At 46.0% G+C, this 22,202-nt stretch overlaps 1 protein-coding gene across 10 annotated transcripts in view; it reads right to left on the reverse strand.

The window, feature by feature from the left end:
• Positions 1 to 20,545, reverse strand: part of LOC138109557 (endomucin-like) — a 30,805-nt gene extending 10,260 nt beyond the window's left edge. The window contains exons 1-6 of one of the 10 annotated variants that reach the window (XR_011150573.1): positions 20,417 to 20,538; positions 15,579 to 15,659; positions 14,379 to 14,552; positions 6,127 to 6,222; positions 4,411 to 4,435; positions 3,316 to 3,377 (exon numbers count right to left, since the gene is read on the reverse strand). Coding sequence is in view for 6 of the 10 variants with exons in the window: in XM_069013170.1 (XP_068869271.1) it covers positions 2,247 to 2,356; positions 3,316 to 3,377; positions 4,411 to 4,435; positions 6,127 to 6,222; positions 20,417 to 20,486 (363 nt within the window). In the remaining 4 variants the exon portion in view is untranslated. Of the gene's footprint in view, positions 1 to 245; positions 839 to 2,241; positions 2,357 to 3,020; positions 3,210 to 3,315; positions 3,378 to 4,410; positions 4,436 to 6,126; positions 6,223 to 6,291; positions 6,467 to 14,378; positions 14,553 to 15,578; positions 15,660 to 20,416 lie in introns of those variants that run through there. The other 9 variants (XR_011150574.1, XM_069013171.1, XM_069013170.1 and 6 more) reach the window with 9 other exon arrangements.
• Between the last annotated feature and the right edge of the window lie 1,657 nt (positions 20,546 to 22,202).

The raw sequence follows: 22,202 nt of genomic DNA on the forward strand, positions 1-22,202 counted from the left end.
CTTTAACCTCATGCCTGATGGTATTGATCTCTTAGTCATCAATTAAAACCCTTCATCTTATATTCTCAGGAAATATAACTGTCACTGACAAGCAAAATGTGCAGTTCTGTGGGCTATGTTGAATCTCAAATAAATATTTTTGCAGGTAGATTTTCTAGAATGCCGTATTGTAGAAGACCATTTATTCTCCCTAGGGAGAGTCACCCTAAATTTGCCTGTACAGCCAACATGAAATGGCTGCCATAAGTCCTGCATTTGTACTTTAGTGTAAAACTTCTGAGACGATTCAGCATCCTGAGCATTTTTACCCAAGACGAGTTTTCAAGTTAGATGCAAGAAGAGGCACTTATCTTGCATCAGGTGTTGCAGTTCACTGACAAACATGCATGAAAAATTTACTGAGTCTAGTTTAGTTTTCAGGTTTTTTTACTTTACATCAATTCTACACCAGTTGTGCCTTAGAGCTCAAAGCCATTAGCAATTCCATCTTTCTAAGAAGACTTATAAAAAATGAGAATATTAAAGCTCCATTTTACCTAGTGTAATACCATTAAAAACATTACATAAGTCCAGGCTTAATTGAAAACCATTCTTTTCCTGTACTCTTTTCACATTAATTGTAGGTATTTGAAATAATACTCTTGAATTCAGCTGTGTCTCTGAAAATGGAGTCTTTCCTTTTCCTTTCATTTCATATTCAGAACCTAATTTTAGAAGTCCTGAAATAGGATCCTTCAGTAGTCCATGGACTGCCACAGGTCAGCCCGTTCCAGCTCAAGGCAGATGGGATAAACAGCCCTCTGGACACATACATCTCTTTCAACTATGTGCAGCTGGCCTAGTTTTTAGACAGATAAAATAAGGCAAGATTAAACTCACCATAACCTTTGATCAAGATCTATGCACAACACTGACACAGGGTCTTTCTAAGTTGCTAGCTTGAACAGTTTGTAGGTCCGTATTTGTCCTGTATATATTTTACAAAATTATATAATCTCAAAGTCTTCTGTTTGGAATAAAAAGCAAAAATGAAAAAAACCCCCAATGTATACTTCTAATAAAGCTTAATTTGAATACATATCAAAGCAGAATTGCACTGTATATATGCTTGACCTTAGGGAGGAGCTGCCTATTGATAGTGAGAGGATGATGTAGCCCTGCCTGTAAAGTTTAGGCTGCTCTTTAGATCTTTCTAATTTTAGTCTTTCTACTCACAGCTCCTTGTAGTTTTGCTGGTATGTGCAGAGACAGCCACAACACACACTTTTTAAACAGCTGGACCAAGGAAAGAACACAGGCAAAGAAGTTTTATGCAGGGCAATTGTTGTCAGTAGCTGTGAGAAGGCCCATGAGTCAGACAGTTCTTGTGTCTGTACTATAAGAAATATTTGCCTTTATGCCTGAGCTTTTAACGAAGCAAGTAAATCTGATTCCAATGGGGAGGCATCCTAACATATTTGAAATACCTGTATGAGTGACAGATATTTCTGGAAGAAAGAGACCCCTCTGCCAGAGTGCTTTTAATTTAAGAAGTAAGTGAGTCTAAAAACCTGGGCAAAGCAGGACTTCAATTTCTGTGAAAGCATGTTTAATTTTGAAACATATGATGATGTAAGAATTCAAGAGAAAATGGCAGCTAGTTTAAATATGAATTGTATTAATGAGAAGAGGGCAAGAATCTTGTCTTCTAAGTGGTTATGACTCAAACCTTCTAATTATAGCATGCACAAATCATACTTCAGTATAAAGGAATATCAAGCATCCTCTGGATGGAAGATGCTCAGATAATCCGTGAGCCAGTAGCTGATTAACAAGCACCAGAGCTCATCTGGGGAAAAAAAAAGTGAGCCTGTGTCTTTTCTCGTTTACCCTGCTGTAAGCCACAAACATTTCTGCTACTGTCAATGAAGTCACTTTATTTCTGAAATGGCATGAGGGCAGAATCAATCAAAAAATGTCCATTAATTAGTTTCTAACTTAATTCAGTTTAAAAAACAAGCAAACAAACAAAAAAACCCAACAGTGGGGCAGAATTATGTGTCCTGTGGTGGAGCAGGCCCTTCCTGTGCCACTCTACCCCTAGCTCTGTGTCATGAGGCCATGGGGAGGGACCTTGCCCGACTCTGATTTGTTGCAACGGCTGCCAGAGATGCCCTGTAGGTGTTTTAGACTGCATGAAAAGTTCTGGGAGTTGCAGAGAAGGCTGGAGAGTCTAAATTGTGCCTCTCCAGCAAGCAGAGGATAGTTCAGATCAAGTGCTGTATTTCAGAGGACTTCCCAAGGATTTGGACAAAAGGAGAAAGCAGCGATTGGTCAACCTCAGAAATGTCAGTAGGAGAAACAGATGGCCAAAAAGCTTAAAGACAAAAAAAGAGCTTTATACCTAAAAAGTAGGAAGTAAGCGATGGAAAGACTTCTGCAGATGAGGGGGGACCTACATGACTGAGAAAGCATTGGGTGAAGGTGTGAAGTATCACCATGGCTAGCTCTACCATGAGAGATTTAGGGATTTTGATTCATTAGTCAGAAGTTTGTTCTGCCTCAGTCTTATTTTGTGCTACTCCATTTTTTTGCAGAATCTATTACTCCATCCATCTCTTTCCTTTGAGACTTTGCTTTCTTTTGTGCATGTTATGAATAACCTTTGCTCCTTTAGGCTTTATATCACTTATTTTGTAAGAACCTGAAGCACAGGACAGAGGGATTTGCAATGAGAGTAGGATTTTGAATGCAAGGGGTGACTGAGTACAGGGCTCAGTCACTGTACACTGACTGACACCAACTCCAACAGAACCCTGATTACATACAGCACTGACTCCAAACCTTTTGATCCCTGGGATATTAGCTTAGTTGGTTGGAGCATGGTAATAACCACATCAAGGTTATGGGTTTGATCTTCATGTGGGCCATTCACTTAAATTCACCTGAGGGTCCCTTCCAGCTCAGAACATTCTGTGATTTTGATATTACCAGTCCTCAAACCTCCTTTTACAGCCAGATCTACCTGATAAATACTGTGATCACTGTTACTCCTGAACATGCCTCGCTAGATCGCTTACCATCAATGATTTTAAAAAATGTTTTCCTAAACCAGTCCTACTTCTCATTCCCAAGTACTGACAGCACACACAGAACAGCTGAACTGCAGCTCTACAGGCTCCCAGTCTGGGGATTTGCACTGTAGAGGAATTGTTTGCAGCGACTTTGACCTGACAGGAAGTGAACATGGGCTTGCTATAAGAAATGACATCCCAAAAACTGCTCTTCTCTGAGCTCAGACAGGGAAACAGACATACACACAAAGGCAACACTCACCAGTCTCAGAAGAAGTTGTCTTCACAGAAAGAAGTTTGACTCCTTCTTTGTCTGACTGGGCCCTGTTGAAGTCAGAAAACATTTAAGCAGACAGTCAGCACACATGTTGGTCAGCCAAACAAAACTCTAAAATGATGGTCCCAAGGAGGCAGCATCTACTCCAGTCTACACTGGCAGGCTTAAAAAGGGCTTTGCATGGGGTCATGAAGTGGAAATCTTGGTGGTGGAAAACACCATATAACAGTATCTCTGAAAATACCTTTCTCTTACAATATGTAATAAATCACGTTTAATGACTCCAGGCTTAATCTAGGACTTCACAGAGGAGATACATCTGGGGAAAAGGAGTCATACTTTTTCTGTCAATGCAAGCCCTTTAGACATATTGAATTGCAAAGAAGGACCACTTCAGATGCCCAGGGAGTCAAGGCTACCAAGTAAATCAGCAGCCCAAATGTTGCTTTTGGTCATAGAAGTGGCCACTGCCAAGCTCAATGGCCTTTAGCACATATCTTCTAATGGATCTTTCTCAGTTTCCCTCTCCTCACACTCCTTATGCCGCTACTATTTCAACTGAGCCTACGCAAATGGTCTAGTGGAAACAAGATGGGACAGAGGAACATGATATAATGGGGACCAAAAGAAATATAAATATAAATAAGTAAATATAAAAATAACCCACAATAAAAAGGAAACACAATAAAAAGAAAGAAAACATGAACAAAAGAAGGGGAGTGGGAAAAGATGTGGGGGGAGAGGGGAAGGATCAATGGGGCAAAAAGTGGGAAAAAAAAGAAAAAGACTGGGCCAATGAGTCCTGTGGCACAGTATAAGCTGTTTATCCATTTCAAAATGACCACTTGCAAAACAGTTGAGAGTCACCACATTTCTACCCATGCTGAAACAGCTGCTTATCATGCATACAGGTCTACAATAACTGCAAGTGCAGCACTTTCAACAGGATATTTCTCTTTGGGCTGGCAACTGATTATTATGTTTAAACAGAGAAAGATGAAAGAAAATCCTATGCAAAATCTGCTACATTTACAAGTGCCCTGTGATAGATCTCAAAGCAATGAAAAGGATTCAACTTACTGTTCAGCACCGTTCTCTTGTCTCTCTGGAAGAAGAAAAAAAAGTTAATACCATTTTGACTGCTGGAACTCAAACCCCAGACATTTAGACATGACTATTGCAGCTGCTGGCACAAGGCTCAGTTCTAATTTTGCAGTATTGCATTAAGTTCATTCACACAATCAATCAGCTTGAATAGTAATTGTTATTTTTCTGGTCATCTATGGAAGTGAACTGATGCTGCTCCTACTGATGCTTCTGGAAACCAGGGAGAATGACAGAGGACTTGCCCAAGAGCACAACAGAAGCACGTTTTTTTCCCTGCAGCTCCCAAATCCCTGGGTAGCTGGCGCAGAGGACATGAGCATGCGATGGTTCTTGAGTACACAACAACTGAGCTAAAAGATACGGGGTGAGGGGACTGAGGGAACAAGGGTGTTCCTGAGGCCGTACCCCCTGTGGGGTACAACCTGGCACGACATCCGAGAACAGAGTTTGTCATCCCCATCGATGAGGAACAGGTTTGTCTCCAAAATGAATCATATGCTGAATGTATTTTATGCTTACATGCAAGTGTGGGCAGATACAAGGGGCCGGGGGTTACATCAGAGACATGGCACCAACTCCATGGCACCAAGTACAGGGCTTTCCATCTGCAGGGGAAGTGCACTGGATGGGTCTGGGCAAATCCTACAGGAAGCACCACAGGTATCTACTCTATCTTCAAAATGAATTTGCTAATACAGTGCCTGATGGCATTTGCACAGAGGGGAGGCTGGTAAGGAAATGTTCTCCATCTCACATCTTTGTCTCCCGACTCTGAATATTCAGTAATTTCCTAAGTAAGGATCATACCTTCCTCTGTTTATCTGGGTCTGTTTTGCCATGTCATTGGCTAAATTGGTTGTGACACACTGTTTGTCTTGGTTTACAGTTTCAATACCCTGTTGTGATTTTGTATTTCCAAGGCCGGGTGATTTCACAGCTCTGCACAGGTCTCCTAACTCACACCAGCTCACAGGGACAGAAAAACCACAGTCTGGATTCAGATCTGGGTTTTCACTTAATGGAGATTTACACTTACCTGTGGCCTGCCTGGGCAGCCCTGAAATATTCGTCAAATGGACTCTGATGGAACTATAACCCATTATCTTAAGTATTTAATGGACAACAAAGAAAGAGATACTGACTTTAGCTGCTCTGTCAAAATGACTATTTCTGCAAATACTGTTTGCTCAGGGATTTTGTTCCCTGCACATTATACTGTAACTGGAAAATTTTACTCATGTGTCATGTGCATGTGTGTGTGTGTGTATGTACCAGGTATATCCCAAAAGAAAACATTGATATTTCTTTGCCTGTGTCTAGAAGAAAGATAAAATACATAAAGGGATTTTGTTGAATATCTTCAAATTTAGTTTTCACTGTCTATTTCTATCTGATTGATTGTGTTAGCACAGGTGTTTGTTAGCTCTTTGTAGCTGCAAAATCATGAACAAAAGGCTTTACAGCATTATATGTTCTCCAAAAATCATTTTTGCTCACTCTGCTCTTCCTACTGATTTTGAAAATGAAGTGTTAGTTTCCCACATTAGGCAAAACACTTCAAAATACAAAAGGCTTTCCCACCAGACTGCCACAACAGTGATGGTTAAGGTAATCTAAAAGAGATCTTTTAATAATGAAAAGCACATTGATTTCCCCCCTCATCCCCTGCAGAGAAAGCAAACCAAATACCTGGAGTTTTCTTCTGGCACATCTTGTACAAAGCCACCAGTGAGAAGACAGAGAGGGTAATGACTATCAGGGTGATGACAATTGGCAAGATAACATCTGCAAAAGAGGGAGAACAATTTTGGCTGCTGCCTCTGACTTACACTGCCTCTGTGTATAGGCACTTACACACACTGAGAGGCACCTCCAGCTCCATTTCACCAAACATTACCCATTTCTCTGGAGCAGGGTAACCTGCTGCTCCTGTTACTCTTCCTGCAACCACTGAGCCTCAGGCTTGGACTCTCTGGGGAGGGAAGACTGAAGCATCTTCCTTCTCCCACCCTTACCCCTTCCCTGACACTCATGCTGCCCTGTGTAGATACAAAAATGCTGCTAGCGAGGATTTTCTTGTTATTTTCTAAGTCCGTGAGAGACTTTTCTCTCTCACAGAAGAGGTAGCAGGGAATGTAAACAACCCAGACACCTGCAACCTTGAAAAGTCTTGTTTATGGTATAGTAGAAAAATATTTTGACAATGGATGTTTTAGGATTTTAGCCAATCACCCCCAAGGGGTGGCTGGCCCTTTGTCCAATTAGGCTATGAAGAAAAAAGTCTATAAAAGAGTTTGTAAAATAATTAAATAAATCAATCTTGCTGCACAACTCCTGCCTGCTGGATCTTCTCCTCCTCCTCCTCCCTATGGCTGCGGGACACGGTGCTATACCGTAGGAACCAGGCCTGCGGTAATATTTGGTGCTGCCCGACGTGATCTGCACTCTCTGACGTGTCCTGCTGCTGCGAGCCAAGCCGAATCCCTCTAGAGGTACGCTGCTCCCCTTTGCCCCCCGGGACCGGGAGGTCCGACAGAACTGAGAAATGGCAAACAGCGGCTCACAAACCGAAGCTGCGATGCTGGTCTGGAAAGGTGTGTTTAGCATATTGCGCACCTCCATTCCTGAAAACTCAGTTCGGGAATTATTAGACTGGGCTACTTTAAAAGGGATTTCCATGGACAGAGATAGTGCCCTGGACTTTGCCTTATGGCAGGAACTCGGATGCGCTGTCCGACAGGAGCTCCCGACTGGGGACTCAGCAGCGTTAGAATGATACAAAACCTGGCGTTCATTATTTATCCTGCTGATAGACCTTGACTGTGATAGCAGGGCTGGCTCGTCTATCTCGGTGATGAGTGACGGAGGAACGTCCGAAGGGGGCCCCGTTGACTGGGTTTCCGGGGAAAATGATAATGGATTCAGGAAAACCCCCCCGGCTCCACAGGCAGAGCCTGCGACGGCTCACCCTGCACAATCGCAGGACTCCGCAGCCCCCAGGAACCCCGCGCCGCCAGAGGCGGGGGGGTCAGAGCAGCGGGAGGGCGCACAGCCTGCCTTTCCGGTCGGCTGGGCAGCGGCCACGGCTTATCCAGGGCTGCAGATCAGCGGCTTAGCCACTTGGATGCCCAGAGAGGCTCCTAGCTCGGTTCCGTACGGACCTGGATCTAACTTCTTAGCCGGCGTAGCGCCGGGCGTGCCTGCCCCGGGACTCCCTGGGTGTGGTCCGCTGCCCTCCCTGGCGCTGGACTGTTCTGCGCAGTCGCAGAACCGAGCCATCGACCTCTTAGTGCAGCATTTGCCTTTGCTGATGGAGCTGCCAAATTTATCCCGAAGGATGGAGGAACTCCTCACCCTGTTAGAGCGGCGAATGCCCGAACCAGCGCCGCCCGCGCCCCCCCCGCCATCCGCGGGAGACGCGGCTCCGAGCCGAGAAACGGCGCGGCCGGCGGCGAACCCGGCAGCGGCTGCGGAGACGCGGCCAGAGACGGCGGCTGCGGAGCAGCGGGCAGGGGGGGAAGCACCCAGAGCGACCCCCGAGAGCGGGCCAGCGGCAGCAGCGCCGGGCGCGGCTGGGGAGCGCGAAACAGCAGCGGCAGCGGCGACCGCGCCGAACGCAGCTGCTGTGCCAGAGGCGGCGGCGCCGAGAGCGGCTGTAGCCTCAGAGACGGCGGCAGCGGTTCCAGTACCAGTTCGGTCGGGGCCGGCCGAGACGGCCTCCCGTATAGAAACTGGTGCAAAAACTGCCGCGCAGCCAGCTGCAGTCTGTCCTGTCTGTTCTGCCTCTAGCGAACTTAGCCAAAGTGCCCCTCCACGTAAATTTCTGTTCACTCCCAGCACCCCAAAGTTGCCTTTGCCTGATGATTCCTCGTCAGGCAGTGAGGCAGATGAGGTGCTGGCCCCAGGTCGTCAGGCGGCTGTAGCCGCGCGGCGAAGAAAAAGGCTGAGCCGGTCTCGCCCCTGGACCTTTCAGGACTGCACAGTAACAGTGCGTCCGACGCATTATAATCGCTTCTTAGAGTCCCTTAAGATGCGAGCATTGGAGGAGGGTGACTGGAGGTCATTAAAAATCCTTGGAATGCCATATAGATCTGCGGATTCTGGGGGTAACCGGGGAGCTGTTACACTCCATCCACAGGCGGTGCCAGAAGTTCAGGATGGTAGTGCTTCCCCTAAAGGGGAGATCCAAGCTTTCCCAGTGTATAAGGCTCTCCCAGATTCAGGGGAGCATGACAAGCATGAGGTAATTGCCTGGAAAGTTGCCCAGGACCTCCAATCCAAGGTGGCACAATATGGACTAGGTTCTGCTGAGGTTATGCAGATAATAAGGGTGATAAATACGGATTTGCTTTCTCCATTTGATATCAGACACTTAGGTCAAATTCTATTTCAACCTGTACAATTTACAGTTTTTGAGAAAACCTGGAGAAAGCTGGCCGGCAAGACTGCATTAGCAAATATGCAGCTCCCTGCTGCTGATCCTAGACAGACAGCAGGAGTGGATGCTTTGATGGGGACTGGTCCCTTCTCTGATCCCAGTCTACAGGGTAATTTGCCCTCTAGCATCCTGCAGCAAGCTCAACAGGTCGGCATGGCTGCCCTGTTGAAAACCATAGAGTTGTCTGCGCCCAGAAAGCGATATACTGAAATAGTTCAAGGCAAATCAGAGTCATTCCTCTCTTTTGTAGAGAAAGTTTCTGCTTCTCTTGAGAAGCAGGTTGAGGATGACGGGTTAAGACAGATGTTGTTAAGGCAGTTAGTGAGGGATAACGCAAACGAGGAGTGCAGAAAAATCATAGATGCCTTACCAGGGGACCCTGAGGTAACAGACATGGTCGAAGCCTGTGCTAAGGTGGGATCTGGGAACCAGAAAAGGTCTGCTTTGGCTGCTTTCCTGCAGCCTGTTCACGCATCTTCTGGTCGTGAACCAAAGCCACCAAAACAGGTGAAGAGACGGAAGTGGCCTAAGCCGAGCCAAAAAGAGAACACACCGATCCCCCAGTGCAAGAGGTGTGGCAGGCCAGGCCATTGTACGGGCTACTGTAGATCCCGGACTCATGCCGATGGTCGGCCTTTGTCGGGAAACTTCCACCGGGGTGCAAGGAGGGGGAATTGCTCTCCGATGCAGTCGCTCCCCCAGAGAGTGGCACAGGTACAGGCACAGGCCTACCCAGCCACCCTAGAGACAGCACCCAGGGATCAGACGGCACCCACGGATCAGACGGGTTTGACGTCCACACCGCAGCCACAGTCGTCTTAGACTCTAGCGGTATTTATAAGGTTCCCTTGGATGCATATGGACCCTTAGCCCAGGGATCCAGTGCGATGCTGGTGGGAAAATCTGATGTTGCCCATCAAGGAATCTTAGTGCACTCAGGAGTTACTGATTCTGACTTTAAAGGTCAGATTTGCGCTATGGTCTCCATGCAAAACCCCCCTGTAACTATTCCTGAAAAGACCTGCCTTGCTAAATTAGTGCCTTTTAAGTCTTGTGTCCCCAGGGTAGAACAAATTCAGGAAGATAACGGCAGTGGATCTACGGGACTTCCACAGGCCCTCTGGACTGCAGACATCTCTGACCAAAGGCCACAGATGACACGTACCCTGGTCCTGCCAAGCGCCCAAGCACCCCGGATTCAGCTTCGAGGTTTGATTGATATGGGTGCTGATGTAACTATCATCTCCTTCTCTGCGTGGCCTCCCTCATGGCCTTTAGCCCCGGTGGGATCGGCCATCGCAGGATTAGGAGGAACCACACAGAGCTATTTAAGTGAACGGCCTGTGGTGGTGAAGGATTCAGAGGGACACACAGCTACAATTAGGCCTTATGTTGCTACCACTTCCTGTAACCTTTGGGGACGGGATGTGTTGGCAGCTTGGGGCGTACGGATTGGGACAAATTTTAGCAGGGGTCACTGTGTGTAAGGGCGCACAGTATCCTACACTGCCTTTGTGGTGGTTCATTAACACACCAATCCGAGTCAGACTCTGCTCAGTTAGTTGAATTAAGGGCTGTTACCATGGCTTTTCAGCGATTCTCACAGGAACCTTTGAATTTGGTTACTGACTCTGCTTATGTAGCAGATATCACCCAACGCTTAGATTGTTCCCTTCTGAAGGAGGTGAATAATGCGGCTCTGTTTTCGCTGTTGCAAACCTTGTGGTCTGCAATTCAGGCTCGAGTGCATCCGTATTACATTCTGCACATTCGAAGCCACACCAATTTACCAGGTTTTCTAACGGAAGGCAATGCCAGGGCTGACATGCTGGCAAACCCTGCATGGGTAGGGCCTCAGCCTGACAAAATTGCACAAGCCAAGGCATCGCACGGTTTCTTCCATCAAAGTGCACATACCCTGCAGAAGCAGTTTTCATTTAACGCCAACCGAGGCGCGCGACATTGTCAGCGCTTGTGCTGACTGTCACGGACTCGCTGCGCCTTTGCCAGCAGGGGTAAACCCCAGAGGGCTAAAAGCCTTGCAGATTTGGCAAACGGATGTAACTCACGTCCCAGAATTTGGTCGGCTGAAATATGTGCACGTGTCTATTGACACTTTCTCCTCGGCTATGTGGGCTACTGCTCACACTGGAGAGAAGAGCCGTGATGTCATTGCCCATTGGAAATTGGCTTTCTCAGTCCTGGGCGTGCCAGCTTCTGTGAAAACCGATAATGGTCCTGCCTACGCCTCCGAGAAGACACGGCAGTTTTTACACCTATGGGGTGTAGACCATACCTTTGGTATCCCACATTCTCCTACTGGCCAAGCCATTGTTGAATGCGCTCATGGTACCTTGAAGCATGTTTTGGACAAACAGAAAAGGGGAATGCATGGAGAAACCCCACAGAGCCGACTAGCAAAAGCTTTGTATACAATTAATCACCTTACAGTACCACAAAATTCAAATAATCCTGTTATTCTGAATCATTTTTTCTCATTGCAGTCTGCAGGCGACAGACAACTGCCCCGGGCAAGAGTCTGGGTGCGGAATTTACTCACTAACCAGTGGGAAGGCCCACATGAGCTTATCGTCTGGGGTCGTGGGTATGCTTGCGTTTCCACAGATACTGGGATACGGTGGCTACCTGCAAAATGCGTTCGCCCTGACCTACGGCACCAGAGGCAGAACAGGCAACCTCTGAATGATGACCAGAACGCCAATCATCCAAATGGCGACCAGAATGTAGAGCATCAGCCTAATGACTCTTCTGATGATGACCAGGATGTCAACCATCAGGCAGATGGTCCTTCCACAAGCAGAGACTGAACTTTAAATTTCTTGTTATGGAGTCAGATAGTTAAAGCCTTAAGGACATATTTAGAATTAATAACTGATGTAGATTTCTATTTGGCATTAATAGTAGAGTTGTTATCTTATAAAACAAAAAGGGGGAATTGTAGATACAAAAATGCTGCTAGCGAGGATTTTCTTGTTATTTTCTAAGTCCGTGAGAGACTTTTCTCTCTCACAGAAGAGGTAGCAGGGAATGTAAACAACCCAGACACCTGCAACCTTGAAAAGTCTTGTTTATGGTATAGTAGAAAAATATTTTGACAATGGATGTTTTAGGATTTTAGCCAATCACCCCCAAGGGGTGGCTGGCCCTTTGTCCAATTAGGCTATGAAGAAAAAAGTCTATAAAAGAGTTTGTAAAATAATTAAATAAATCAATCTTGCTGCACAACTCCTGCCTGCTGGATCTTCTCCTCCTCCTCCTCCCTATGGCTGCGGGACACGGTGCTATACCATAGGAACCAGGCCTGCGGTAATACTCCGGGAAAAGTTTTAATATGGATGAAGAACAGACAGTAAAAATGGTATAAAAAGGACTCACCTCTAGCATCAGGTGTGCTCTTGGCAGAGCGCCAAGGCACCCAGCCATTACCCCTTTGCTTTACTTTATGTGTCTCTTATTGCCTTTATATTAAACCCTTTAAATTCTCACAGGAGAGTGAACCTCGTTTTTCACAGGAGGGCAGAAGGCGAGGCCAAACACTGGCACTCGTGTTTGGATGGGAGCAGCGAGGTTCTGCCCAGCCCACCTTAGCACTGGTGGTATTATGGAGAGTGTCCCCTCTTTCCTTATCACTCCAATGAGTGCACAGGCCAACACACTGCCAAGCCCCAGCAGATTTCACTGCTGTATGAAGCTGTTCTGCACCAGAGAGGTCGGGGCCTGGGAAGTGGTGGGCTTTGCCAGACAGGGGGATCCCATGCAGGCCCAAGCAGGTCACATGCAAACACCAGGCAATCACAGAGCATCGCACACAGATCTCTGCATTTTGTGGAAGCCACAAGGCCTGGAAAATGTCTCTGTGTCTTGGGAACCCTGCTCAAAGCCCCTGACTATGGCATTGGTGGGGTTCCTGTATCTGGTAAGGGAGGAGATCTTACCTACAGTGCAGACAGCTTCAAGAAAGCCATTTTGTTAAACATCCCACTGCTGAATAGCAGTGCTTTAAGGAGACCCCCAGAAATGGAAGACACAATAGATTTGTCTTCCAGAGGCTAAAATAAGTGTTATGGTAAAAGTGTCTGACAAGACCTGACAGCACTTTAAAGGGCTGTCATTTCAGTGTCCCACAGCTGACAGCTCTGTCATTCAGCTCTCAAACATTACCACATATGATAACCCACATCGCTTTCACTTATGGATTAAAAAGGTACAAGTACTGTAATACTATGTCCTTAGTGCCCTAAGAATTTCTTAAGGTAAGACAGATGCAAGATGAGCTTTGCATTTTTACTTGGTTCATGTTCTGCATGGGATGCTCCCTGGCAACTGGTCCCAGAAGGATTTAGGACCTTTTGTAAAACCATCTCTGCCACATAGTGGGTACTGCTGGGACAGCACCTGGCAACATCCCCTCTCCATTGGCAAATTCCTTTTTTTTTCTTTTTTATGGTAAAAGTTGCAAAGGCCTGAAACTACTCAAGGTTATCCAAAGCCTGGATGGGGCAGTGTTAATTAAAGGTGGGTGTGAGCCCTCAGGCCTCCCTGGGAACACATCTTGGCACGAGGCTGAGTGGTTCAGGGGATGCTGCAGCTCTCAAGAGCTGGCAGTGCACTGTCAGCCCCAGTGCAGCTCTGCATCACAAGTCCACAGCACAAGCCCAGCCTTACAAGCAAACACCAAGGTGTGTCTGGCCTCATCCCCTGCCTTGGATGTACAGGGGGGAAAAGCAGTGCAATGTAAAAATCCAGGCTGCATGGAAGCCTCCATCACAAAATAAAATCTAAATATTTTAAGGTTGTGTCAGTTTCCCTGATATTATCAAGGGGCCTCTGAGTTTCCTGCTGCCAAATTATCTTTATAATGAATTAGACTGTAGTTCTGCCTCACCAGAAGAAAGGTGTGGATCCACACCTCAGGGAGCAGAGTTTTTCACTGGACAGTAAAATATATAAAGAATACTAACTCTAAATGCAATTATCCTTAGGGTATTCCCAAAGGCAGTAAAGCATCTGTGATTCTCCAGCTCTGTGAAATTTATCACTACCAGGTATGTCAACACATACTCTTCAGCAATCAACAAGACCTGTTTGGGGAAAGACTTAAGTGCAGGCAGAATAAGCATCTTCCAGTGTTATACATCTTAACTGGGACTTCCTGAAAACACAACGTCATCAAGCTAGACATTTTGAACCAGGCACCACCATGTTTTCAAACCCATTTCCAAGCAGCTGTTTTCTCTCAGTCACAAGTCGGAGATCAGGGCACCCCTGCTAGCTGTGAGCTTTGCCTCACCCCAGTAAACAAGGACTCACTACCTTTCTTTCACACTTGAGGCACCGGGAAGGAAAGGCACAACACCTTCCCCCCAAGCCTCCCTTAGTGTTGTGGATAATTGCCATCTGCTTTCCAGTTTGCTCATGATTAGGCAGGGGGATCAGATAAAAACCCACTGCATGCCACACAAGGAGTCTGGAAAACACCTACCTGTGACAGGTTACTAATACTAATTGGCTGCGACTGTGAAGGTGGCACCTCTGCAGTTGTGGACCCCCCAGTTCATTCTTCTCTGCTCCACCAAGTGCCCTGGTGCATGTCCTGTGGCTCTTCTAGAAGAGCATTAAGATGGAGGGGCTGCTGAGTTGAAACCCAGAGAAAGCCCTGGGCATGGGGAGAAGGAAACAAGACCTTCAGTAAAGATAAACAAACTGTACTTCTTTTTCTCCAATCGTACTATGCTTGCCTTCAATATGGGGTTAATAAGAGGATTGAAGTATAGTCGCAGTATGACCCAAAATGAGTTCACAAAAGGAATTGAATTATCCCTTAGGAAAAGAAAAATGTCTGGGCACTGTTTGGAAACTAAAAGCAAAATTATCCTCTGTAGCTGGGGTACAGCAGCAGGTGGCTATGATAGAAACAAGGGGACCCCCAGATGCACACTTTTAATCTTGTCTGCTCAGGGAAGGATTGGTAGATTTTGGGAGAAGAGCCTCTCAGAGGTGGAAAGTGTTTTCTCAGAGTTCAGAAAAAATAGATGAATTGCGATGACAGCCTCTACCTGTTGCTACCACACATCCAATACTTCTCCAGTTCCCCATAAAACAGCCATTTAATTAAGGAGTCAGCTTGACAAAATTAGAATAAACTCTGCTGGAGCTCATTGATGATCCTTTTTACTGCCAGTTTTCCTCCAAAATGAATAGCAGGCTATCATAGACTCCATCATAGATGACTTTTGCCTGGCTCTCCTATTTGCCACTCACATCAGTATGGCTGACTGCCTTAAAAACAGCAAAATCAGCCAATTTTCCCCCTTTCCCATATGACTCATCCAGCACAACACTGATTGGTACTCATTTGTTTCCCAAAATGCCTATGTGATTGTGTCCAAGTTAGCAGCAGCAGCATTTTTATGAAGCACTTTTAGCAAAATGTCAGTGGCTTTGCCCAAGCTCTGATAAATATCTGCTTAAGATGAACTGAATCCAGCAGGGACTTTACCCCAAAGTCTCAATTCAGCAACACAGCTAAGTCCACACTTAAATTATTTTCTATTAAATTATTTTGCAAAGTGGGATGAACAAATGAGTCAGGGCCTTGAGTCTCTGGCATGTTCAGCAGTTCCCAGGCTGTTTGCCCAAAGCTTACTGACAAAACAGCAGTAACAACTGTAACAGAACTCACCTTTTCAGTGATGAGGAGAAAACCCAGTTGCACACATCCTCCTTCTTATATGAGGTGGGAACCAGACCAGTAAGTAGTTTCCTGTACCCATTGAAAGATAAGATTTGGGATAATTTTCCCCCTATGTATATAATGGATGAAAAACTGTAGCATGAAAAGCCTTTTGTAGATGCTCCAATGTTTAGAAAAAGCTGGCTAAAATGAATTCTCATCATCCAAAGGATGAGTGCTCAGCAGAGAGATGGAAGAAAGGTTCCAGTGCCACTGAGGACTGGCACAGCATTGCCAGCCCAGCTGGTCCTTTCCTGACCACCTTTACACCTGGCTGTACGAGGGGAATGAGTTTTGTGAATAAAACGCATGTTCACAACCTGTCAAGGATGCAGTCTGGTGCTCCATAAGTCCCATTTAATAGCTAATAAAATTCAAACCAAAAACCAGAATCCTGTTGGATAAGTAAATACGAAGCCACTGTGATGTGTTTCCATGCAAACTTTGCTGGAGCGGTGACAAGTTGCCACTCAAAGACCCTGAAGATCCCTTGGTTTCTTGCCTGTATACAACGATGGCACCTGCCTTTGCCATCCTCATTCACATATAGAAATTACCTGCCTGGAAGTTGGCAAGCACTCATTTACCCAGCAATCCCAGCTGATCACTACCTTATAAATGGGCAGCTCAGATAGTGCAAAATTTCTTTTCAGGTATTTCTTCTGTATTCACCTTGGCTCCTGAGGATGGGAATTTTGTGTATGTCTCTCTCTGCCTCACCACCACTGCTGTAGCACCCAGGTGTCTTGGCCAAATAGCAAGACCACACTGCAGCAGATGAGCAGAGCTAAATCTATCGTCCATTTGTCCTAAAGCTTGCTGGAAACTCCTCTTAAAGCTTTCTTGATCTAACTTGCTGAGACAAAACAACCAAGGCAACTCCCATCTCCATAACATCAACACTAAACTGAGCCAGTCCTGGCAGGTAGCAGGTCTGAGCAGTAACCTGGGGACTTCAGGCACTGCCCTGATTCAACCAGACAAAATAACACAGCCCTGATAGGCTTTAAGCATCTTAAAACCAGCAGTCACATAAACCTCAGAGTTCACTGATACATCTACTGGCATCCTGTTACCTCTTACATAACAGCAAGGGCAGTTTTCAGTGTAGCAGAAGCACAGCATGAATCGGGGGCGGGGGGGGCAGCAGCACCTGTGAATGAGATACACACCCTACATCATAGTGCAGGAACTATTATTGTACTTCCTAATTCCCAGCTGCGTACACTCCTCTGCTCCAGAAGCCGTGGACACCAGCCACGGCTGCCTCAGGCCTTGCAAAAGTAACACACCCAATTTTCCGGTTTGCTCTGACCACCGTTTGCATCCCTGTGGCAAAAGACAACAGGTTGGGGTTTTTTTTTGCTTGATGCAGGAAAACACTGGCCTGAGGAAACCCTTTAGAGTTCCCTTTCCTCTTGCATTTGTTCAGCATAGAGGCACAGGGTACTTATGTTGGTGAGAGCAGGGAAAACCAGATTTGGGCAGAGGGGAAGACAGCAAGAGACTACAAATTTTCTAAGCCTCAGCAGAAGCATCATGTGGTTACAATGACTCTTCCCTCAGTAAAGGCAAGTGGCAAATGTCTTTTGACTATCTACCTTTGAATAAAGGTGCTGCAAGAGGAGGCCTGTGCTTGTGTCTGCTCTCTAAATAAACCAGCCTGAATGTATAGTTTACATTGCAGGGTCACAGAGCATGGGCTTTTCCCAGATGAGGGCATTTTATTAACTAAAGAAATGCCATGAGACCAACAGTAATCCACCCAGGATGCCTGGAGCAAACTCTTCTTTTGTAAATGGATAAGGAAGTTACAGGTGCTTTAATGCCCACAGCTATAGAGAGAGCACCTGGTTGCCTGTGGCCCAGGCATTCTGGTACCAGAAATCTGGGATGTGTCTGTAAAACTGATACAGCAGTGGCTGAAACTGCAAACAGACTTTGGGCACAAAGGAGACACAGGAGAGGGTACCCCAACAAGTCCCCTCTGAAGTCTGAAACTCAGGGAACTGTAAAGGCTGTTCTGACCATTCAGGTACTCATCTTTCAGTGCAAGTAATCTGTTCACACACAACAGCTATCAGAGGCACCAGGAACAGATACATCCATAGGTCCTTTCTCCCTCACAGGTACACCTGGCTGAAGGACCTCTGCTGAGAGGCAGGGACCCTGCTGATGTCACATTTCATTACTTGGATCTCCTGGTCACCTCTTTCAGCCTGGTTTTCCTCCTCCAATCCCATTAACCAGCCCACTGCCATACCTAAGAGAAGTCTCTAAAGCCGTAGCATGGCAGGATGTCATTTTGAGAAGAAAAAGCAGCGTGAAGGCCCAGTTTCTTGAACTGCTCTACCAGCAGGTTGCAGGGTAGATGCTCCTGCACAGGGAAGCCCTTTAAGAACATTACCTCATCTTTAAGACAATGAGTAGGGGATGAGTGCAGTGAATGTTGGAATTTCAGGAGAGTTTTTCTCTGCTTGATGTTCTGTTTGCCAAAAGAGAGGTGATGGGTGGTTCCTACCTTGGCAATGTATTGTTTCTGTCTTGTGAGCAAATCTCTCTTCTTTCCTCCTTTCTGATGGGCAAGGGCCATCGTGTCCTGCCCTCTCCAGAGGATGAGGAAATGAATTCAGTGTGAGAAGGTAACTGAAGGGCCACCTCATCCTGGTAGCCAGCTCAAACAACAGGATTTGTTTCTCACTTCATGGCATGAGGGTGCCTCATGCTGGTTTCTGCTCTCCAGTTCTGAGCAGGCTAATGTACTTCAAACTGAAGTAGGCTCCTCCAAGCTTCGCATGGCTCTGATTACATAGCCTCTGCAATCTTGAGTAATTATTATTGCCAAGGGCTCCTCAGAGTTCAGCACGAGGACTGCCAAAATTGCAGTGCTGCAGAGGAGTCCCCTCCCTCAAAACTCTTTCTGACCCCAAGTGCTGCTGGGAGAGTTGGGAAGGGAAGATCAGCTCAAAATAAGAAGGCTGGATAAAGAAAGAAGGCCTTTCTTCAGTTTCAAGGGTGCAGCACTAACACACCATTTTTTCGTGTTGCTTGCAGCACATCTCAACTCCACTGTTCATGAAGCAGCTTGACAAGGGAGGAGTTGTTGTCCCCACTGGCTGGGACTATGAAGCACGTCCTTGGTAGTGAGCAGGATTTCACACTGCAGACACCCTCTGTTGAAAACTAAAAGTGTAGTCTCAAGTGTCAACACAGACAAGTTCATTTCTTGAATCTAAGGGTAGGGCTATGCCAGCAAGCATAGAAATGAGGGTGGCAGAGGAGGCTAACAATTCATGGCAGTGCAAAGATCCAGCCCCTGCCAATGATATCCCACTTGAAGACACTGCTTGACACTAAAACCTACTTGCACTGGGGGCTGGGGTGGGGAGTGGGCACAGGATATTTTCCCATAGCTTGAACCACAGCTCAGCTATGACTCTTTTGCAGCAGCTCAGGAGAAAAAGGAGAATTGCTGGATATTTCAAAAAAATTGAAGAGAGAAGACAAAAAAAATCAGACACTGGTTTGGGGACAAAACCATTAGCTTGAGCTGTCAAAGAAGAACAGAGAAACCAACAGGGAGGCTCTGGAAAAAGCCAACAGAGGAAAGGTCAAAATACTGATGCTCTGCAGTGGAGCTAAGGGATGGATGCCCAGGGCAAAGCCACAGACATGCCTCAAGGCCAGAAGGCTTAATCCCTCTGCCACAGGAGCCGCCTTACACTTAGTCCTGTCCCTGAGCAGTGACAGGGAAAACTGCAGGGTCAGGAATGCCCCTCTCGCGAAGGGCATTCCTCTGATGCTGCCCCTCCATTCAGTGTCACTCCATGCCTACGGAAGCACCACTGCAGGAGTCTGCAGAGCCCTCCCACTGCCTGCGTCCTCCACTGCCCTCCGCACAGCATGCTGGAGCTAACTCACCTTTGAACTGCACTTTGTTGAGCTGTGCTTCAGCAAATTAAACTATTTATTAGTCCAGGCTTAATGAAGCCATTCACCACTCAAAAGGTTCACCTGGAAAGCCCACAGCGTTACCCTTGTGGTGGGGAGGCTGTAGTCAGTGCTGAGAGCATCCCTGTGCAAGACCCAAAACACAAGCAGTGGCTGTGCCACTGCAGGCAGGGTTGCCACTGTCCTGGGTGCAATGCTCAGGCCCCATAGACATATTTGGGTTCTTCTGGTTGACTGGGGTTTTCTACAGGGTTCTTTCCTGAAAGTCTTTAGGCAGCCTGATGATTTGTAAATATTTTTCCACTGAGAGCCATTGGGGTAGATGGGTGGCCAGAATAGCTCCAAAAGAATAAAAAATACTAGTCCATGGCTCATTAAACTAACATTGCTGCTCATCTGGAGCACAGGAAACTGCTCCTCCAGACCAGGAAGAGAAAAATCCTCATTTTAAGCACCAAAAGGCTTTCCATGTTTTTTTTCTGGAATAACTGCAGCCACTAAGGAGTAAATTCACTTCCAGGAGAAAACACTCAGGAGCCCACAGGGATTCACAACTGCATTATAGGGAAACAAGTGCCTCAAAAATTTACAGGTTTTTAGGAAAGTAAATGTTTGTTTTGCCTCTCTCTTGAAGAGAGAGAGAGAGAGAGATAAAAAAAAAAAAAACCAAACATTCAGGCAAACAAGTCTATTAATATTTACATAGAACATAGGCATATATTTGCTCCATAATGTGTTAGCTAGAGAACAAACCATCTGCAGCCCTCCACCCAAAAAAAAAAAAAAAAGGACTCCCAGGTGCGAGTACCAAAAAGTCCTGCTAAAAGCCTCCTGACCTGGTACAGCTCCAGACCAAGAAGGAAAGAACAGAACCACCCTACCACTACTCCCTTGGAAATGGTTCATATTAGCAGTGGGGGCTTTGCTCCTCCCTGAAGCCACCTGTGGACAACTCCCATCAGAGCCAGCTGGTGCAGCTCACCTAATCACAAGGCTGGGTTTTTCCCCTTTATTTGAAAAACAGCTTGATTGGGCTCCACGTGGAGCATCGTGCTCCTGTTACTTATGTTATGGTTTTAAAGGCAGTCACAGTGATTCACCTGTGAATGATGTTTACTGTGTCCCAGTAGTCTGCCAAGGTTTCTGTGCATGACCTTGATCCCAAGAACAGAAGTGACAGGTAAAAATGCCCAAGGAAGAAAAACGGAGAGGTTTTCTTATTTTCAAAATATTTTTTTATTGTTTTTAAATAAAGTTTCTGCTTAAGCCAAGGGAAAATCTGAATTTGTGGCCTGTCCACTCACCTGTGTACGGCAGCAGCCCTGGCCCCTTTGTGCACCACTGGGCTCAGGACATGTGGCTAGCTGCAATGAAACACAAGATTCAGGAGACCTTGTTTACTTTCTGCCTTCCTCAAAAATTATTACTGATATTTTGTGGAGTTGGTTGAAGTATTTAAGAGATTGAAGGCATTGACCATGATTTCTGACAGTAGATTCAAAGCAGGTTATAGTCTCTCTCTGTGAAGTTTTGCACTGCTGAATTAGATCAAATGCTGATGCCCTTGGGGGCAATAAAAATAATTCCAGCTTGTGACAGAAAATGAATTATAATTCAGAATAATTCTTAGTAGAAATCATATATTGTTTAATTACAGCCATAACGGCTATTTGATTTTGAGATAAGAAGTGGTTACCACAGTGACCCAATTCTTAAAGATGATTTTTGCCTAACGCTGTATAAAACGCTTTATGATACCTGCCTTCACAAGAAAGCAATTTACGAAAATGAGTTTTCCTGGTGTTAGGCCTGGGGTATGAACAAGCAACATAGGCTATATATGGAAAAACATTCCCCATTTCGTTACTGCCTGAAAAGCCCATTTCCCTGCAAGCACACTCATAGATGTTGTCTCAGATTCAGAGCAAGCTACAAATCTTGCTCAGCTTTCAAGACCATGTAGACTCTGTGGAAGAATTTCAAACCTTTGAGGAGTATTAGAAAAAAATGAGCAAAGGAAATCAGAGACAGAGACATATTTGTTCTGCAGAACAAGCCATCCCCTACTGCCTACCATCAGGGAGGGTAAAAAATGTTTTTACTTACTCTGAACAGTCTTAATATGTATTTCTCTAATAGACCATCCATCAGCACTTTGAGGAAACATACCCTGAAGTCACAACCATTGCTAGAGTCAAGCAAAGGCACATTTTGACATGTGAAGTAAAATGCAATCCTCAGTGAGACTAGTAAAAATTATCATTATTCAAGAATATAATCTTTTTGGGGCTTCTTTTGGTAATCCTTGCTATTTCCCTGCATCCCTATGGTGGATTTAGAGGGACTGGTCTGCAGGGTTGCTCTAGAGAGTGCAGACCTGCTCCTGTGCCAACCTGTGTGGGAAGCCAGGTGTCTGGCTGCCTCCCACTAATAACCCACCATATGTCCCTGGCAGCCTGGGAGGGTGATGCATCCCATTTTCACTTGGGTTGCCTGGTAGTGAAACCTGCTTGCCCATGGGCAGGACCCCTGTGGGCAACCACAACCATGGTCATGGGACTGAAGGACTGGGCTCGTCGCTGGACCTCTGCTGCCTTGTGGAATCCAGTTATTTGTCTACCT

This window comes from Aphelocoma coerulescens, chromosome 4, assembly GCF_041296385.1.
Source record: "Aphelocoma coerulescens isolate FSJ_1873_10779 chromosome 4, UR_Acoe_1.0, whole genome shotgun sequence".
Lineage (NCBI taxonomy): Eukaryota > Metazoa > Chordata > Aves > Passeriformes > Corvidae > Aphelocoma > Aphelocoma coerulescens.